The 20,630-nt window shown below is 43.2% G+C and overlaps 2 protein-coding genes across 6 annotated transcripts in view; one reads left to right on the top strand and one right to left on the bottom strand.

The window, feature by feature from the left end:
* Nucleotides 1-20,630, top strand: part of SLC41A2 (solute carrier family 41 member 2) — a 116,947-nt gene that overhangs the window by 81,647 nt on the left and 14,670 nt on the right. For all 5 annotated transcript variants that reach the window (XM_079140440.1, XM_079140442.1, XM_079140441.1 and 2 more), the window contains 2 exons: nucleotides 2,772-2,903; nucleotides 3,724-3,872. In XM_079140440.1, the coding sequence (XP_078996566.1) occupies nucleotides 2,772-2,903; nucleotides 3,724-3,872 (281 nt within the window). The remainder of the gene's footprint in view (nucleotides 1-2,771; nucleotides 2,904-3,723; nucleotides 3,873-20,630) is intronic.
* On the bottom strand, nucleotides 17,167-19,252 carry LOC306661437 (histone-binding protein RBBP4-like). The gene has a single exon (XM_079140443.1). It carries the CDS (start codon nucleotides 19,235-19,237, stop codon nucleotides 17,960-17,962), a length of 1,278 nt encoding a protein of 425 aa, XP_078996569.1. The 5' UTR covers nucleotides 19,238-19,252; the 3' UTR covers nucleotides 17,167-17,959.

The following is a 20,630-nucleotide window of genomic DNA, read 5'->3' as shown; positions in this document are numbered from 1 at the left end:
TTCAGTTTCAAGGGTCTCTGACTTCACTGAGGACTGAGTTACTGTCCTGGTTTATGTATTCTGTCAGATGAGTGGCAATTCATGCCAGTTTTTCAACGTTCTATTCTGATTGTTTGCTTTAAAAGAAAGTGAGCTCAGATTTAGGAAATCCAGGCTTAAAAACAGTCCTCACAGATTTCTAGTAGAACACTCATTGAGTAAACAGAAGGCAATTTAATCGGCCATTTAAAATATGGGCACCAAATGATTTTTCTCTTTCTTCCTTTTCCTTTTTCAACAAAATCATGTGTGAATTGCAAAGCAACTCATTTCCTCAGTATCCTCTGGCCAGTGAGCACTCCCTGAGGTCAAATGTGAGGCCCTGCAATTAGAAAACAGCAAGCCAAAAACACTATGTGTATAAATTGTTTGCTGTCGTTATTGTCAACAGTAGCTCACATGTGAGAACCTCAGCTGGGTCCAGAAACTGTGCCAAGCATCTTCGATGTGGCATTATTTTAATTCTCTCAACATGCTTAGGAGGTAGGTATACATCATCCTTATTTTTGGATTTCAAAATGGAAGCACCACTGAAGTGCTGGTAACGGCTTAGGCAGTTTGCAAGCCGGTGTCAGAAACCGCAGAAACAGCTCCACACTTATGTGCCTTACTTAGTCCACCTAGTCTCTGTGATTTTTAAACACATTTTTAAAGACACTCATTTTCCTTAAGAATATTTTCCAGAACTCCGTGGGCTATGCTTTTTCAACATTTTTATGGCCAACTGCATTTTAAAATTATCTTAAGCATTTTCTTTTAATGAATTTGTATTTACTAAATGACATGTGATGAGGAAATTGTGAAGCTACATTTAGTTTAAAGTCATTATAATTTCAGTTTTAAAAATGTAACATTTAAATTGCTTTATTTTTGACGCGCTGGCACAAAAAGAGATCACTCTATCTACTTTAAAGGGGCCGCAGAGCTCTTGGCTTTTCCTGCTTCTCTACTTATTTTTTTTTTTTCTGTTATTGAACAGCTTTATTAGAATGCAGAGAACATCACTAGGCTTCAGAGAGGTAATATGAACAGAATCACTCAACCTGCCTCTCTGAGCATAGTCCTTATGCATATCCCAGACAACCTGCGTAGATTTGGAGGCTGCTACAGCTGGGTTTCTCCATAGTAACTTACCTATTGCTGGTTCCTAAAAAATCACTTTCTAAATTGACGAGGAAAGAACTCATCATCAAGCGATAGCCCAATAGCCAGATAATCCTATTACAAAAAAAACAAAAACAAAAACAAAACAAAAACCCACAACAGTCTCACCTCAGTCTTTTGGGAGAGAATCTGTCTTGCTTCCAGATAACTTGGATCCACAGGAGGTGGTAAGTCTTGGGCAGAGGGTTGCTGTTCTCAGTGTCTCGAGGGTAATCAAAGCTTTGGACTTTTTTTTTAAGTCTTTTTTAGTCATAAGTGGACACAATACCTTTATTTTATTTATCTTTATGTGGTGCTGAGGATTGAACCCAGTGCCTCCCACATGCTAGGCAAGCGTCTGCCACTGAGCCGCAACCACAGCCCAGCTTTTGGCCCTTGTCACCTGATTCAGACACCATTAGAATTGTCCTCTAACTCTTCTTGTACAGAAGTCTCCCTCACCGGCACAGTCACACACTGCATGATGACGTCAGTGGTGGGCCTCCCATCTAACAGCAGTGGAAGTTTGTCGCCGGACGATGCTTCCACAGACCTGTTGTGCACATGCACACTCTGGTGCTCACAGAGTGAAATCGCCGGCCGACACCTTTCTCAGGACAGGCCTCCACTGCTCAGCTGCGCAGGTCCTTGGAGGCAGGGCTTTCACGTTCCAGTCCCTCTCCCCAGTAGCAGGCAAACTGCCACCCGGGCCTTGAGCGGGAAGGTCTTACTCCACCCCTCCAGCAGCAGACTCTCCTCCAGTAGCTGCTGCTCTGCCTGGGACCAGGCCGTGGAGTGCTTCCTGTCGCTCTGCAGTCAGCTTGGCTTCCTGTGGGAGAAGGCCGTCACAATCTGTCCACGTCCACAGGATGAGGTCTCTCGCCTGTGTGCCACCAAGTTGGGCCCTCAGGTCTCCTTGGCGTCTGGAACTCCCAGCCAGTCTGTAAGGGTTCTGCTAGTCCCTGCTCCGTGCTCAGGAGTTGAGTCTGCACTTGCTTTCCCCCTGCTCACTCTCAGGTCACACCTCTCCCTCCCTTGCTGTCCAGTCTGATGGTCCCATCTCACCCAGAGGGGCTTGCTGCCCTTTGGAATTCATTTCACATCTTGCCATCACTTCCTGTGCCTCTAAGTCAGTGAGAGGACTTTCAGGTTAAAAAGGCAACTTTCTCCAGTAATCCTATTCTGTGCCTACTGCCAGCGTCTTGGTAAGCTCGGAAGAAAAGTCTCAAGCCTTGTCTCTGAATAAATTGAGCTTATTTCCCCTCTCATTAAGGAAATAAACACGAACATCTTGCTTGATAATGATTATATCCTAATTGTGATAATGATTTTTAGAAGTTGCCTGTTCTGCTTTTATACCAGACAGGCAATCAAGTTTGAAAAAAGAATGAACAAATCTCTCAACGATTTTATGATTTTGGAATATCAACCTCAACGATAAATAAATCAGCATTGCAGGAAAACTTTGGGTTAAATTGGAGCAATTTTTAAAATTGGCCCAGAATGTGACAAAAAGAGGCTTGCTTTTGTTTGAATGTATGCAAGTTGTTTAAAATATGAGGCTTACTTCTGTGTTTCCTGTGTTTCAGGGATTGGTGGCAACTTGGTGGCCATTCAGGCTAGCAGGATTTCCACCTACCTCCACTTACATAGCATCCCAGGAGAACTGCCAGATGAACCCAAAGGTTGCTACTACCCATTTAGGACTTTTTTTGGTCCAGGTATGTGCTTGTGACTTTTCATAGATTTCAGATCAGGAGCTTTGGCTCTCGAGATGACAAGCAGGCAGAGTTGTGGCACTGTGTTTTGTGAGTGTCACATTACTGAGAGCTGATCTCTAAACAGAAAGCCATCTGTCTCTCTGTGTCTGCCTTTTCTCTTTCATTTTTCACTCTCAGGGATATCTTTGTTTATTAGTCAGGAGAAAGGAACCTTACAACAACCAAGCATTGCGGGTACTTTGGGAAGATCATGGACTCTTTCCTTTGTCCGTCTTTTTGGTCTTTGTAAGCGAGAGGGAGAACCTCAGTTATAAGGGTCAGTGCATTATTTATTTCAACCATGCAAGGGACTACCACCAAACGGAGACTATCATTTCGAACCTCACCGTGCTTGTCACTTCTTTTTCATAATGAACATAAGTGTGACTTTTGAGTGAAGAAATTATTTGCCCTGCTTTGTAATACCAGTGGTAGAACTCTAAAGGAGTATATAAAATCAGAGCATTCCGGAACTTGAAGAGCTCTGTATCTTCTCTTTTGTCTTCCCTGTTTTTATGGTGGATATTAAAGTATGATTAGTGTTCTTCATAGCAAGTTTTTAATCAACCACTTTTCATGTAATGACATATAACAAGTAGTGAAAATTTCAAAGAAATAAGTGAATTGTAAATTTTAATCGAAACTTATTTTTAGTGATTGAACTTTATTTGATGTTATGAGATGTAGTAACTAGAAAGTAATCCTCAAATTTTAAGAACTGTGACTTATTATTAACCAAAATCTGATTTTGTCTTAATGACATTTATGTTTTCTATTGCAGGAGTAAATAATAAGTCTGCCCAGGTTCTCCTGCTTCTAGTGATTCCTGGGCATCTGATCTTCCTCTACACCATCCACTTGATGAAGAGTGGCCACACCTCCCTAACTGTGATCTTCGTAGTGGTGTACTTACTTGCTGCCGTGTTACAGGTAAGAGCCAAAACCTCTGGAAGCCTCTTCTGGGTCCAGAATGCCATAGAACACCAACCGTGAGACATTGAGAGGCTTGTGGTGTCTCGCCATTTCAAAAGGCAGCTGCAGGCCCTGGTGTTGATCGGACCCACAACAGTAAGCTCTTCAGGGTCATCTGTGTGTAGACCTCAGGGTTTCCTTTCTGTGGACCCCGTGTCTTCCCTTTTTGAGTGTCTGGTTTGTATGAACCCACCTTCCTGTAGGTTCTTGAGAAGGAGCGCACGGGAGTAGTCTTGCCTTTGCATGTTCTAAGGTGCTCGACTCTGCTCTCTGACAGCAGGTTGATTGGACGTAGACTTCTGTTGCCTTTAGACTCCTGAGGGCTTTGCTTTCTGCCCTTTCCTCTTGCTTCTGATCCCATAATACATGACGTTTTATCTCCAAAAGCTTGGAAGAGCTTTTCTTTTTATTTATTGCTCTTAAATTTCATGTTGATGTACCTGGTATTTATTTGACCTTTCAAACCATTCTTTAGTTCTGGGGAAATTTCTTAGATTATTTTCTTTGATGATTTTCTTCCTTCTATCTTCTTGGTATCGTATTTGGTTCTTATATCTCTTGCGCTAAATTTCTTAGTCTCTCTTTCTTTATTTTGCTTCTTGGGCATGGCTTCTCACTAAACTTTGTCGATTTGGTACCTCCTACAGTGAGAAAGTCAAATCCCATGAGAGTCGGATTAAAAGAATGCTTTGAAGAGAAAGCATTTGAATTTGGCCTTAAAGGGGTTTAACATATAGGAATGAAGCTGGAGGGTAGGGACGTGGACATTTTTCTAGTCAAAAGAAACTGCATCGAAGATGACGATCAGAATGAAATTAGCCAGCATCCTTGGTGTTTCCTGTCTGCCAGGCGCTGCTTCTGACTGCTTTGCAAGTACTGACTTAATTCTCACCAAACACCATGAGAGATGTTGTTGGAAATAGTGATTTTCAAAGTGGAGTCTGTGAAAAACAATGAATTCTGCGTAGGAATAAAAGATTAACACTTGTGTGTATCTCTTTAGCTCATGTTTAAAATACCTATTTCCTTCTATTCTTACGATTGCTGGTAATTGACATACGGTATCAGCACAGTGTTAAATAAGTGTGTTCAGAGGTTTTATGCTGAGAGAGCTGGATGACCTAAAACTTTTTGGGGATGGCGGAGTAGAAACAGCAGTGAGGAAGCGTCTTGCTATTCCCTGCGTCTCTGTTCTGTGAGAGGCAGGAGGCCTGAAGTCCGGGAGTGATGAATTCAGATCCTGCCGTGAAGGACTCATGGTCTGATGCCAAGACATCACAGAACAGATAATCCCTGCAGGGAGAGCTGTGTACAGGGCGCTCGCAGAACTCGGGAGAAAAAGCAGCTCACTCTGCCTAGGGAGCAATATTTTTCTACTTTGCAGCAGAGACAAAATTTCTTTCAAATGCTTTTTACCGCTGGCTACTTTTGTTGCAGTACTTATGGGACCGCGTATTACTGTTTATTGGGATGGTCTTCTGTGTGTGTGTCACGAAAAAAAGGCTGTCCTCATTCCTGAGGGAAATCATATCAGAGACGAGCTTTTGGTCTGTTGTCAACATACCGTTTCTGGAGCAGGCTGCTGCTCACAGCTCCGCCTCTTCATGGATCCAATGTCATCTTGTCGCTTGACATTTATCCTTCTGTGCCAGCACACTAGCACGCACGATTTCACTTGTTGATGCAGAATATAAGTCAATTTTCTGAGTTTATTTAAAAAAAATCAGATTTCATTCTGTATTCAGAGTCTGTTTATGTCCCTTTTTTTTTTTTTTTTTAAATCTCTGACCTAAATTCTCACCCGTTAAAGTCGTAGAACTGGAGTCGAGGGAAGAGTAATTGTCAATCAGGGTTTCAGTTCTCCTGTCCAGTGTAAGTTTTGAACAGTATTGTGTACTTCATAGCCTGTTCTGAAGATTCTGTTTGCCGCATGGTAGGTGCTGTATAATTGTTAGCTGATAGTGTTGTTATTGTGAAATATGAACTATAAATGGCGGACAGTTGATCTCCGAATGACAACTGCAACATATTTTTAATTCTCCTATAGTATCAGTTGGTTTGCTTATGTTTATTTTACAACTTTGATTTTTAAGGATTTTTCTTTTTCTTAAGAATCAGATACGTAATAGAGTAGATCTAAATTTGCAGCTTGACATTACTCATTGTTCCGTGAAATAATGTAGAAAGAGTTTATAAATTCTCAGATCAAATCTTTCTGCTTTGATACTAATATACACATACGCACATGTGTACTCACACACTCTTGAGGTTCAGATAAAAGAGCTTGAACTTCCTCAGCTTGCCACAGTCATTTTGAAGATGTATAGGATAAGGAAAAAACTTTTTTTTTTGGAGCGCTGGAAATGAAATTGAGGGCCTCACACTTGCCAGACGAGTGCTTTACCACTGAGCTACACTCCCAACCCTAGGAAATAACTTCTTATTTTCTTGGTACTGGTTATTAAACCCAGAGGTGTTTTACCACTGAGCTATATCCCCAGATTTTTTAATTAATGTATTTATTTTGAGACAGGGCTCTGCTAAGTGGCTGAGGCTGGCTTTGAACTTGCCATCCTCCTGCCTCAGCCTCCTGAGTTGCTGGAATCGGGCCACGCCTAGTAGAAATAACTTTTTAAAGACAAAGAATCAACCACTTAATAAGATTCACCTTTTAATATTACTTGATTGACTTCCATTTTTGATCTGGATTAAATTTGTATGCAAAACCTTGGCTTAAGTCCCAGTTCTTATTCAAATATTTCAGTCCATGCTGCTCTTCTCATATCCCTGTTTGAGTTCCTCCCTCCTGGAGGGTGGAGACCATGCCCTTCTCTCTTTGGTCCTCCCCACGGGATATGAGAGAAGAGTGAGTATTTTTAAACCGTGCGTCATCATACCTTACATACCAGCATTCAGCATTTACCAGACTACTAGCTGTGGTTAAGGTAACAATGGTTGGTTTCAGGGCTGAGGCTGGGGCTCAGTGGTAGAGCGCTTGCCTCCCACGTGTAAGCACTGGGTTCGATTCTTAGCACCACATAAAAATAGATATATAAAGATATTGTGTCCATCTAAAACTAAAAAAAAATAAAAAATATTGTTGGTTTCAGAACCTAATTTTTTATCCTCCTCCTCCTAGTCCATGGAACCCTGACCCTGATTTCACAGAACTGGAGTGCACTTTCTTCCCCAAGCTTAGGGTTGGGGGGCTCTTTCCCTGTTAGCAGAGATGGCTCCTGCCACGCTCTGCTGTTTACCCGAAGCTCTTCATTTGTCAATTCAGAGGCATAATATGGAATTCCAAGCCGCAACGGACATTGTCTTCCTCCTACCATGTAGAAAAGGGAATCTTACTCTCTTGAGGATTTTCCTGCCTCTTTGCCTGTCTTGTTCCCTAAAGTCTTTTCCAAAGACTTAACACCTGGACAGCATAATAAAGCCGACAAGGTACAGGTAACTATCAATCACAGAAGTGAACTGACAGTCTATTGGGCCCAGAAGGAGCAGCAGTACCTGCCGGTGCGTTTCCCTGCGTAATACGGCTTCTCCTACCCATGAATCCTCTATGAAAAGACAGAACGGTAGGTGTGGGTGAGAGATCCTAGAAGAGGCGGAAAGATGGCCCTCGACAAACTGGAGAAGGAATGCAGGGCCGGATGGCAGTGAGACGGGTGGTCTGACCGGGAGTGGCCTGTGACCATCCGGCCCCGTCACTTCTGTAATCCACTATTTATTTATTTCACTCTTTTGATTAAAAAGAAAAACAATTTGGTTTCACTCTCATGATTCTTCTTTATATAATGATGACTAGACATATGGAACATATTAGTTTTTTTCTGCTATAAAATATCTCAATGGGAAAAGAACAATGAGACTTTGCTAGTCCTTGATGCCTGTTGAATTCCTTCAAATTGTTTGTTCATATAATTGGTAAAAATGAATAGAGACAGTTTCTAAATGGAAGTTTTAATTCTCTATTCTAGGCACTGATGTTTTCATAAGAAAATTAGATAAAGTGTGTTTTATGCATATATGAAAATGTCACACAGAAACCCCTTGTTCTCTACAGTTCCTATATGCTAATGATTTGTAAAAAGAGAACCATACTAAAACTCTTGCAATACCAAATTCCATGAGAAAATTTGATTTTAGAAAATGCTCGCCCTAGGCTGGGCGCGATGGTGCACGCCTATAATCCTAGCAGCTTAGAAGTCTGAGGCAGGAGGATCACAAGTTCAAAGCCAGCCTCAGCAACTTAGCCAGGCCCTCAGCAACTTAGTGAGACCCTGTCTAAAAATAAAAAGGACTGAGAATGTAGCTCAGTGTTTAAGTGCCCTGGGTTCAATGCTTGGTACTGCCCTCCCCACTCCACAAAGAAAGAAAGAAAGGAAGGAACTGTTTGCTCCTGGCTGTATCTGTATTCACACATGGAATAGACAAAATGTTTCCTTCAAAGTAAAATGACAACAAATTCTCAATATATCAAGTTGAGAATTATAAATATCAGGATTCTATCAGTCCCTATACAAAAGAAAAAGAAGATATTGTCCCTTAAAGATCACTTAGTTTTAGGTTAGTCCCAGATGCAGGAAACAATGGAGAAGAGCCCGCAGAACATTACAGTCAGCCAAGCCCCGTGCCCGTCCTGACTTTCATTCTTAGAAAGTGCTGGACTGATTTTTTAGAGGAGGGATCAGAACGTATGGTATATCTACTGAGAAATTTGATTTATTATTAATAAACATAAAACCGATCTTAACAAAATAATCTCTCATAATTTTAGAAACAGAAGTCTTTAGTTTTTATTGCTGCCTTTCCAAAGGAAGTATTTGGTTTTTAAAATTTTACACTTATATACAAATTGTGTTTTCCTATATTTCCCAACAGATTAATATTCTGAAGAAAAATATTGTTCTCAGCAAAGCTCAAGCCCACGTTAATCAGGGATTTTATTGAGTGTTCCTCATAATCAGGATATTGACTAATGATTTCTAACGAGTCTTTCTGTGCCGTGAATAGTGAACGTCCGTGACCGTCGAAGCGTGTCTGTGATGTGAGCATGCACAACACCGATGGCTCAGATCAAGAGCAACACCTTCTGTTCCTCAACTGGTAGACCTGTGCGGGGTGGCGGCGTGGGCAGTGGCCTCTGCAAACTTCCCAAAGAGGAGCAGGGACTGACTGTACCTTAGTTCTGAGGTCACATCCACACGGCTCAATGTCATTAAGTAGAACGACATAAAAATAAATATTTTCCACAGAAGAGAAATGTATAAAGCAGACCCTCTGTAATCACGTCACATGCAAAGGACACAGGAAAGAGCAGATCGGCCCCATAGCAGAACCCGTGGAAAGATCTCGGAGCCCCTGGGTCTGAATCTCAGCTCAGCTGTGTTGCTGTCTCGGGCCGATCTCTCGACTCTGCAGGCACTGGGGACACCTCACCCTTCACATCTCCAGAACCAGCTCCACCTGTCCTCATGTCTTCTCCATATCGGCGGAGGTGGCCGGCAGCAGCCGTGGGTGGGTGTGGTGAAAAGGGTCGCAAGGCTTCGGAGACACAGCAGGGGTCCCTCGGCCCCCCAGCCTCTGGCCCCACGAAGTCCCTCTGGGGTGGGGCAGCTTCATCCCGGGGACTTTGTGTGTTGCGTGTATGTCCAGTGCCCACATCCTGGCCTTGACCATCCCCACCAGCATCTTGCTAACGGTGAGTCCACCCGTGTGATAGCAGGACTGCTGGACCAGGAGGATTCCTCTGTCCGCGAGTTCAGCTGTGCCACAGGGTTAGTTTTCTCACCTGTCGCCAAGGGGACCATGATTTTCGTCCAATGCAGTACTTCTGAGAGTGAAGAGGGGGTGTTGAAAATGAGGGTGACCAGCACGAACCTTGACTTGCCTGGGCAGTGCCACAAGTACGGCCCCTAGCTGTCGTCACTCAATCTTGTCTAATAATAATAATTATTATTGTTATTATTTTTGGTACCAGGGATTGAACCCAGGGGCACATAACCACCGAGCCACATCCCCAGCCCTTTTTATATTTTATTTAGAGACAGGGTCTCACTGAGTTGCTTAGGGCCTCACTTTTGCTGAGCTGGCTTTGAACTCGTGATCCTCCTGCCTCAGCCTCCTGAGTCGCTGGGATTACAGGCGTGTGCCACAGTGCCCAGCCCCATCCTGCATTCTTGATGCAGGATTTTGAGTCCCACTCCTGGAGTAAAGATGTTTCATTACAAAAGCCTTGTTGTACATAATTAGTAATGGATATGTTAATATTAAAACAACCCGGTAATCAAAATAGTCTGTTAATAGTAAAGCAATCTAAAATTACTACCGTGTTCCTGAAAGATTGCATACAGGTCTAAATAGCCAATTTTGAGTTGGTTGCTTTTTAAGTTAGGGGAAAAAAATCAATTTTTAAAGATCAGTTTTTAAATTTGTTTGTCCCAAGTGGATTACGATTCCATCTTTACGTTTTACCTCGATGTTGTGTAATCTTCTATTTCTGCCATAATTTGCCTTGTTATTTTATATAGTGTTCAGCGGCTTCCCCTCTTGATCTGTGACTTGTTAGAGGAAAACCGCCCTGATGCTCACGTCTAACCCGCTCACCCACTTACCACAGCAGTTGCTCCTTCTGGAACTTTTCCATATTGACAGCTTTTCCATATTGACTTGTTTACATGAGCTACTTTTCTACTCTATGTAAGTTTGAAAAATAATACTAGAAAATATCTGCATAGTCTTTGCTACCAGCCATGTGCTGCTTTAGGCACCTATAAACTCAGCTCTCACAGTAGCCCAGGTTGTTGAATTCTGTGGTTTCCTATTCTCAGATGGGGCAGTTGACATGTAAGCGTGACCTGTCCGGGTCACACAGCCAGATGGAGTCTCCTCCAGAGCCTGTGTTTTGCCTGCCCTGTACCAAATAAAAATGTAGCCAAGGGTGGAAATGCAAGTGTTCTCGGAGCCAGACGGAGCCCCGGGAACCACAGGAGGGGGCGTCCTTTCCACGTGGGATGGGAAGCTTTATAATGCACAAAATCGGGCTTAGTGGAACCCCTAAAAAATGCCACGTCAGAATAAAGGGGCATCATTAGGTAAATGAGGGAACTCAGAGCTTTTGTGGAAAACAGCAAGAAATGGCCTGGGACCTGGGGCTGGTGGGAAGATCGAGGGAAAATAAGGTTGGAAATCACAGGCTGTGGCACGATCAGGAAGGATCTTGGAGACCAGACCAAGGAATTGGGATTAGTCTGTAGAATGGTGATTTTTCAATGATTTTTTCCACTCCCAGCAAACTCGGGAGGTCCGATGCTTTTCTCGGATGTAGTGGGAGGTGGTTGACAAGGGCTGGGGCTTTGGCTTCCACCAGCCCCTACCTCTGTCACCCTGGGCAGAATCACCTCTCAGGGACGGTGTTTTACCTTCTGGACAAAGAGGCTAAGCAGAGCCGACGTGAGCGTGCTTGTGAGGATGAAGCTCCATCGCGTGTGTCCTAATTGTCGCCATTATTGTTACTGTAGTATCGCCACCCCAGCCGCATTGTGATCACCAGTGGGTGTGGATTGTCAGCACAGGGAGTCTCTGGGTGGCAGTGGGGGATCAGAACCTATGGGACCAGCATTAAGGGCCCCCACTGTATATCCTGATGCCCTGCTCCACCCCTGGAGTCACCCTCTATATAAAGAAGACTGCATTATCAAGTGGCCACGGGACCACGGCTGGAATCTTAGAGTAACCACCCAGTAGCTGGGCAAGTTAATTAGCTGACCCTCGGGAAATTACTTAATTCCTTAGAGTTTTATCAACCTTGTTGGCAAAATGAGGATAATGCTTCCTCCTTGTGCAGTAATTATAATATTCAAGTACTTGGCACATAGTAGTCCCTTATTAAATGGTATAGTGATGTCTTTTTATTATGATTCTAACTCAGCTCATACTCCAAGATGGCATCCCAGTGGAAAGAGCAGCTGGGGGATCATCACAGGTTACAAATTCACATCCTCTGTAACTTCTTGCTCCTCAGGACTCACAACTACCACATTCCAGCTGTAGAGTCAGGATCTCTTTATTCTTTCCATGTGACCCTCCTGCCTCTGTCTCTGGCTTGGTTTCCATCTGTCAGCCTGGGCTGAAGAGGAAGCAAAGAGAAAGATACGGGAGATATTGACAGGAGGACCCACAAGTTTTACTGTTTTCTCCCTTCAGTGTTAAAATAGTACTTGAACTTGAGAGTTAAGAGTTATCTTAAAGCCAGAAGTTAAAGTAGGTAAATGTTTGAGATTCCTGTTAGACATCTTGAGATTGTGTTCTTTTTTTCTTTTGTGATACAGTTGTGCAACCAGGCTGTCAGAGCTTAGGCTGGAGGGTCTTAGAATTGAGACTTCTTAACTGCGTGTTTATGAATAATCCTCCAGATGGGTAGGTTTGGGCTTCGGGCCACTAATGCACAGAGGGTCTGTGGGATGAGGCCTGGTTGGAGGCCCGGCATGCTGGATCTCTGTGGAGCTGGCTTTGGGAAGGGCCCTTTCCTTTCTCATGAGGGCGGGATGAGGGCAGGAGAAGCTGAGCCATCACCTCTGATCCTGCTGAGGATGCTGCTGTCTACGCCCTGGAAGCCGCTGGGTGTACAGACACGGCTCAGAGGAATTTGCACATCCTCTACAGAAATTTACAACATAGCCATGTGCAAGCACTTAATTAAGAGGCATGGAAACCATTATTCAGTACATTCACCAGAACAAAATCTTGGTTGACTGTGACCTCAGAATATTCATTCAAAACAAAAGAAAACCAAAAAACTGAATGATTTAACAATGTTATCTATTTTGAAAAATCAGCATTTGTACCATACCATTTCTTACATTTTAAGCTAAAAGTCCATATTCGTTCAACATCACAAAGGTGATCTATTTTTTCAGAGCTGGGCATGGAACCCAGGGCCTCATGCATGCCAGGCAAGCGTTCCACGACAGAGCCCCATCGCCAGCCCCAAATTGTTATTTTTGTATCATGCAATTCATATTAGAGCAAAATGGTTTTTGTGTTTATGAAAAGGGAAACTTAAAGAGCATCAGAGGATGATGAGACCGTTGTCATGGAGTTTTTACTTAGTCTTGCAAGGGAGCTGCCCTGGGCTGGGACACGCACAGAGCAAACGACAGGTCTTGTGTAGAGTCTTAGGGAAGCAACTTCAGGGACTGGCAGATGCCAAAAAGCACGAGTGCACGGATGTCCTCTGCAAAGCGAAGTCACTGGGGTCACCGTCGCCTGGCTGGTGCTCACTGTGTGCTAATTGGAATGGATTGGTTCCTAATCAGCTGCTGCAGACACAGGCTGGTGTGATTTTCTCGCTCCTGGAGCATGTTCAGTTAGGCGTGCTATGCATTGGTGGGTTGGTTTAAACCAGTCCTGGTGGCTCCTGGTGTCCATGCTGACGGAGCCCCTCTCCAGGCCTCGGGGACGTTGTATTCTCAGCCCACCTTTGCTACTCGCGCAGCTGAAGCTGCAGGAGAAGTCATTAAGCACCTCCAGGCCTGCCCCCTGCATGCTCCTTGAGGCTGTGATTTCATTTGTGAAGATCTGATTTTCCGTTAAAGTGTCCATTAGCACAATTTCTCTCTTTTTCTCTCTCTCCTTTGAGTTGTTTGTTGAAACATCTGCCAGGATAGTAGCTGTGCAAAAGCATTTGAGACTCTGGACAATGAACATTAAATGACTGAGAAAAATGAGAATACTTAGAAATAAATGTGGGGAGTACTGTTTTTTGGGGAGCTGGGGTAGGGCATTGAACTCAGGAGAGCTTTACCACTGAGCTACATCCTTGGTCCTCTTTAGCTTTTATTTTGAGACAGGATGTCACTAAGTTGCTGAGGGATTCGCTCAGTTGCCCAGGTTGGTCTGAAATTTGCAGTCCTCCTGCCTCAGCCTCCCAAGCCTGTGCCTCGCGCCCAGCCAAGAATAAGAAGAAATGTTTTGAGAAGGTGCAGGAAGGCACTTCACTACCAAGACCTAAGATTTTTTTCAGGCCTCACCAAGGAAGTGCTAGTGATTCCCTAGGAAGCCGGGCTGACTTGCCTTGTGGTTTAGATTTAGGTTGCTTCATTTCAGATACAGGATGAAGTTAGAGGTTTGGGGTGGCTAAAGAAAGTCCAGAGTAGGAAGGAGAGCCTGGAGTTCCACAGGGTCTCACCATAAAGACAGGAATGCAAAGGACAGTGTGACACCCGGAAGGGGTTTGTCCTTTGGTCTTGGGGGGAAGCTGTCTGTTTTGTGCAGCCACCTCCTTGTTCTGAGACTCTTGGGCATCACCCACTTTTCTTGGGGATCTCCGTGGAACCCCGTTCTGGGTTCTCTGATGAGCTGCCTCCCAGTTCTGCCAAAGTCCCCTCCATCGTTGCAGAGACTAGATAGCAAAGGCCCCTCAGGCTCACCGGGAACTGTGCCGGCTCATCCCTGTAGCCTCAACACCCAGTCCCACTCCTGGCACAGTAAATATTTGTAAAATGAGTATTTCGTTTTGTATTACTCTTGGACCATCTTAGGCATTTCAGTAGCATTCCATCATTTAGACTCTGGTCTCATTGAAAGCAATAATTGTCTTATTCTTTGAATGCTCCAGAAATTTTAATGATAGTGTTTGCTATGCTAGGCATAAGTAAATACTTGTTAAATCAGATTAAAGATATAGCTCGTGAACTTTGAGTAATAGCACGAGCTCCTGGTAAGGTTTCTCCTCTAGAAAAGGGAACAGATCGGTGGGCCAGGTGAAGCAGACGCAGAAAGCCGTTCAAAGATAGGTTTTAAAATATGGACTCACATGCTCAACAAGGACAAAGAAAATATTCTACCAGTGCCACTTAGCTGTTATGACAATGTAGCTATTTTAACCTCAACCACTTAGAGAATGCTGACCCTTAAAGTTATTTTTGAAAGTAAATAAAGTTTACAGTAAAGTATTATACCACAGGGATAAAAAATAATTTAGAACTCTACATAACAAGATATTCACAACATCCAGAATCTCATGACCATAAGGTGGAGCACCCAGAAAGAGTCCACCCGGAGGGTACGCCTGCCTTCAGGGTGGAGACGGGCGCAGAGTGGAGCACACAAGGACAGGAAGTGGGTGACACGCTGCAGCCAGGATGAGAGCCGGGACAAGCAGGAGCGGTGCTTTCCAGCCTGGAGACTGGCTGGTGGCTGGCCAGTCCCTGTTCCTCAGCACCTCGCTGAGGAGGAGAACGTGAACCCACACTTGCCAAGTGCCCACCAGCTGCCAAGTGGCGTGTATTTTGTTTACATCATCCCGAGCCTTTCAGTAGTGCTCTGAGATGCGGATCATCTTTCCGAGTGATAAACGCAAGACATAGAAAGCTTAAAAAATCACCCAAAGTGATATTAAATAGTTAAGTGGTAATAAGATTTGTAGATTTGTATTACTCCAAACCCTGTTCTGTCTCCTTATCAGAGGATAAATTAAAGGGTTGAGAACTTAACCCGGTCATTTCCGTTGTTAATGGAGGGTACAGGAAGGGGTCCTATACCCTACAGTAGTGGCCAGCACGCTTATAAAGGGCCAGATGGTAAACATTTCAGGTCGGGCACCGTGGTCCACCCCTGAAACCCCGCAATGTGGGAGGCTGAGGCAAGAGGATCGCAAGTGCCAGGCCAGCTTCAGCAACTAGTGAGGCCCTAAGCAACTTAGGGAGACTCTTTCTCAGAATAATAAGGACTGGGGATGTGGCTCAGTGGTAAAGCACCCGTGTTCAATCCCCAGTGTCAAAACAACATTTTACGCCTTGCAGGTCACATGGTATAAGGCCTCGGCTCTGCCATGATGGTGCAAATTAGCCATAGACAATAGCTAAATAAATGCGTGTAGCTATGTTTTAACAAACTTTATGAATGCTGAGAAATGAATTTCATAAAATGTTCATGTGTCACAAAATAATTTTCTTTGATTCTTTTTTTTTTTTAATGTAAAAAGTAAAGCTGTCCTTAGCTTGCGGGACATACAAGGCCAGATTTGACCTGTAGGCTGTCACTTGGTGACCCCAGACTGTGGGCTCTTGCTGCACAATACTGCTCAATATATAAGGATGCAATCTGCAACCTATAAAGACAATTCAAAAATCAACATTAAGGTGTATAGTGAATGTCCTTCGAGGTGTACAGTTTATACGAGTGTGGAGCTTCGTAAGACTTGGTGTGCATACATCCATGTAACAGCTTCCATAACCAGCGTGCAGACGTGACCTTCGCCTCTGATAGGTCCCCTCATGCTCCTTTGATGTCAGTTCCCTGCCATCCCTAGCTGCCCCCAACCAGGGATCTGTCACTATAAATTACATTTCCCTTTCCTAGAATTTCATACAGATGCTAAGTACATTCTCTTTGTTGTATGTTTTACTTGACATATTTTGGTTTCATTTGTGTGGTGCTGGGGCTCAAACGCAGGGTCTTACACATGCTAGGCAAGTACTGTACCCCTGAACTATCTCTGGCCCTGTGCCACATATTTCTGAAACAGCACTATTCTTCCATGTGTTAGTAGTTGGCTTCTTCTTATTGCTGAATAGTATTCCAGTGTGAATAAATCACAGTTGGTTTATCCACTCACCTGCTAATGAATGTCCACTTTGTTTCCAGTTTGGGGTTGTTGTGTGAGGCTGTTATGAACATTCCTGTACAGGTCTTTGTTCAGATATATGTTTTCATTTCTCTTAGGCAAATATCCAGGACTGGAATTTCTGGGTTTTATGGAAAGTTCATGTTTAATTTTATAAGAAAACTGTCAAGCTGTTTCCAAATGACTGTGCCATCCTCATTCCCCCTACATGAGAGTTCAAGTTGCTCTGTGTTCTTGCCAACACTTGCCATTGTCAGTCTTTTTACCTTTAGCCCTTCTAGTAGTTGTAAAGGTGATATTGTGGTGATCATTATTTACATTTACCTCATGTCCAGTGGTATTGAATATCTTTTCATGAGTATTTTGGCCATTCATATGTTTTTCCTTAGCTCATTTTTTTTTAAATAGATGGGTTTGACCTATTGGTGAGTTTATATATCCTAGATGCAAGTTCTTTTTTTTTTTTTTTTTTTTTTTGTAGAAAAGCAATTTATTCCATTATAAGCACTTACACAGTTAGTCATGGAGAGTAACAGGCCTGCTGGTGAAACAGGTCACCCAAAATGCAGATGGTATCAAACTAGTGGTCAAGGACCAACTCCTAAAAAAAAAAGCAACTCTTATCAAGGATTAATTTAATTTTAAAAACATACAAGCTATCAATTCACTCTTCTCAACTTGACAGTATACCCGTGGTACAACTGTCAGGTAAAAACATACATCTTTACAACTTGGTGGTCCCAAGTTTAAAAAACAAAAAAACAAAAACAAAACAAAACCAAAAGAACAAAAACCATTTCACAGAAAGGAAAGGAATAATATGAAAACAGCTCAAGAAATACACTAACAAGCAAAAATATATGGGGAAGGAAGAACATGTAGTTTTGAGTTAACTGTAGAAATCAAGAGGAGACTGGTCTACATAGGAAAATGTGCATCCTGCAAAGTCAGGTGTGAAGATTTTAGAATAGGAATCTACATGACTTGAATCTCCCCTAATTCCTGAATAAAAATGACATCTTGCTGTATTTATACTTCATGGCTCAGACACCTACCTCACTTGGCTCTATTCCTTACTCGTTCTAGCTTTTACTTAAATGAGTCTGAAAACTTGGGGATACAGCTTAAGAAGAAAAATAACCACACGTAATATTCCCCTTTCTGTATCTACTTTAGACCTGGGTTTGTTACTAGAAAATTCCTGAAGAAAATTTAAATAAGTCTGGCTTTGCTGAATAAAGTACCCCAGTTAATATTTAGAAAACACCCACTATTTGGGCTAATAGCAATCAGTGGTGGTAGCTATAATAGAGGGATAGCTGAACAAAGTCTGTATCTCAAAACCAGTGTTAAATCGATCTCAGGGTTGAGAGGGGAAAAAGGGGAGTCTAAAAATCACAAGTACAGACATCTAGGATCCTTGTCCTTCAGGATCCACACTTCCTTCAGGATCTTCATCATTATAGATGTTCTCTGCCATCTGCCACACTTGCATGATATTGTCTTCTGATACAGAACAAATCACCCAAGGTTCATTGGGATTCCAGGAGAAATCAGATATCTTGGCAGTATGACCACCATGAATAAACAATAACTCTGGTGGGCCATCTTCTGCATCTTCTGGTGATTGTTCTTCTCCAATTTTACTTAAATCCCAGACATTCAGTCTGCGATCAGTACCACTAGAAGCCAAAATAGTCTCATTGTGAGGTGACCACTGAACCTGGAATATTTCATCCTTATGTGATTCAAAGGAATGCAACTTAAGTTTCAGATTTCTCAGATCCCACAAGGCAACAGTCTTGTCAGCTGATCCTGTGGCAAGTATAAACTCACTGTAAGGATTGAAAGAGAGGCAGTTCACTTCAGCAGTGTGAGCATCTACTGAGTGGCTTGGTTTGGAAGTATTGTTTGAACGAGTATCCCAAATCATAAGTTTCTGATCATCAGCAACTGATCCAAACAGGGACTCATGGAGCAGATGCCAGGAAACATCTTCTACTACTGCTGTATGCCCTGTAAAGATGGTCTTCGCATCGACCACTTTTCCTTCCTTTGGGACGGCACTGATATCCCATAGGCAGATGGTATGGTCATCTGAAGCACTAAGTAAGTGCCCACTGAGATTTGGGTTCCAAGAAAGCCCATACCCTTCCTTCTGATGTCCACGGAGACGCAAGTCTGGGTTGCACTCCCCAGAAGGGTCTGGTTTAGAAGGATGCTTCGTATAGTCAAAAACAAGAACATCACTGGATGGAGTCTTTGTTGCAATGATGCAAGGATTCTGGGGCATATAACGAGCCCTGTTTACTTCTCCTTCATGGTTGATCTTGATTTCTATTTCAATTTTCCCACTAACTGAGCCAAAACCTCCAAATTCTCCTTTCTCACTGTCGTAGTGTGATGCATCAAACTGAGCATCATCATTAGGGAGCTGTACACTGGCTATCACAAGGTGGTTTTGTTCATCTGATGTGTGTGTCCCCAGGACAAGTCGATGAATGCTGAAATCTTTTCCTTCTGGTCTGGTTACATCTGGAAGCCACTGTGCTGTTAGGCTAGGCCACTCCAGAGCATGGGTCATCACCAAATCATAAAGAAAAGGGGTGTTCTTCTTCCATATTTTGTACTCCTCGTTGATCACACGTTCTTCCACTGCGTCGTTAAAGGCTGCTTCCTTGTCGGCCATGGCGGCAGGCGAGCCGGGGGTATCCCGGGGTCGAGCGTTGCGGGAGGGGCGGGGAGCCTGCGAGCGCTTGCTCTGCGGGCGCGCGGCCTCTATTGTTTCCTGCGGCCCCTCAAGTTCTTTGACAGATATATGTATTGGAAATATTTTCTTTCTGTTGATTGCCTTTTTATCTTCTTAACCATGTATTTTAAGAGCAGAAGTTTTAATGTTAATCAAGTTCAGTTTATCAGGTTTTTTTTTAATGATTAGTGTTTTTGGTATTGTAAGAAATATATCTGTTCCTGGGCTACGGAGTCTTCTCTTAGAGATTTTCTAGTTTTAGCTTTTGTTTTAACCATTACAAATTAACTCAAAATTAACCATTTTGAGTTAATTTGTATGGAGGGCCTGAGATGAAGATTGAGGTTCCCACTTTTCCGTGTCACTATCCAGTTGTTGCAGTACCATTCATCGGGAAGACTGTCCTTTTCCCCCTGGAATGACCTTGGCATCTTCATCAGAAGTCAATTGACTGCATATGCAGGTCTGTTTCTAGATTTGCTCCTGTTCCACTGATTTCTCCATCTTAAGCAACCATTGTTTTTTCCCAAGTCTTAATATGTTCTTGATTTTGGTTTCAAAAAGAAATCATTTACCATCCTCCCTCTCTGCAAACTCCCTTCTGTAGGAGGTCTCAGTTCCCTTGCGTGCTCAGGCATAGCTCTGCTAAGTAGCCAAACTGAACACAGGCTGCTGGGACTCCCACCCGAGTCAGCCTCCCTTTATCCTCTGCCGTTACAGAGCTCTAGCGAGCTGGCAGAGGCAGTGAGGTCTGCAGGCTGTTGTGACACTGGATCAACCCTTCTGAAGTCCACGTCACTTACGTCTGGGCTTCCACACTCGTCACTTCCCGTGGCTGCCTTTTCCTAGATGTCAATTGGAGTAATTAAGCATGTTTCTTTCATTTGTTCATCAGACTCTCTCCTCTGCTTTTCTGTTTCTCTCTGACCAGTGGCTTGAGACCCCCCATGTCCACACAGATCTGCTTCCTCTATTTCAGATTTCTCGGGCATTTCAGTGCCTTTCATCTCCTCTTCTTAGGAAAAGGAGTTGTCTTCTTTTCGTTTTTTAAGTCTTTCTTATGCCAAAGACATTCCTATGCTTTTTGAAGTCACTTATGTGCCCCCATTTTCTTTCCCAGAGGGAACTCTGTTCCCAGTTGTGTGGCCATTGTGTCCACACGTTTCCTATGACTTCACTGCAGACGTTTGGATATCTAAATAGTATGTTTTATTTCAACATGTTTTTGAAATTGAAAATAATGACATCATGCTGAGTATTTGCTTTAGTGACTTTCTTTTGTTCGGCATTGTACTTGAGATTTACTCGTGTGTAACGGTTATTCATCTCTTTT

The sequence above is a fragment of the Sciurus vulgaris genome, assembly GCF_902686455.1.
Source record: "Sciurus vulgaris genome assembly, chromosome: 5".
Taxonomy (NCBI): domain Eukaryota; kingdom Metazoa; phylum Chordata; class Mammalia; order Rodentia; family Sciuridae; genus Sciurus; species Sciurus vulgaris.
Note: the sequence above shows the minus strand (reverse complement) of the source record. Positions and strands in the feature narration are given on the sequence as shown.

Excerpts from the sequence above, each read along its gene's own strand:
- LOC306661437 (XM_079140443.1), bottom strand. The coding sequence starts at position 19,237 with ATGGCCGACAAGGAAGCAGCCTTTAACGACGCAGTGGAAGAACGTGTG.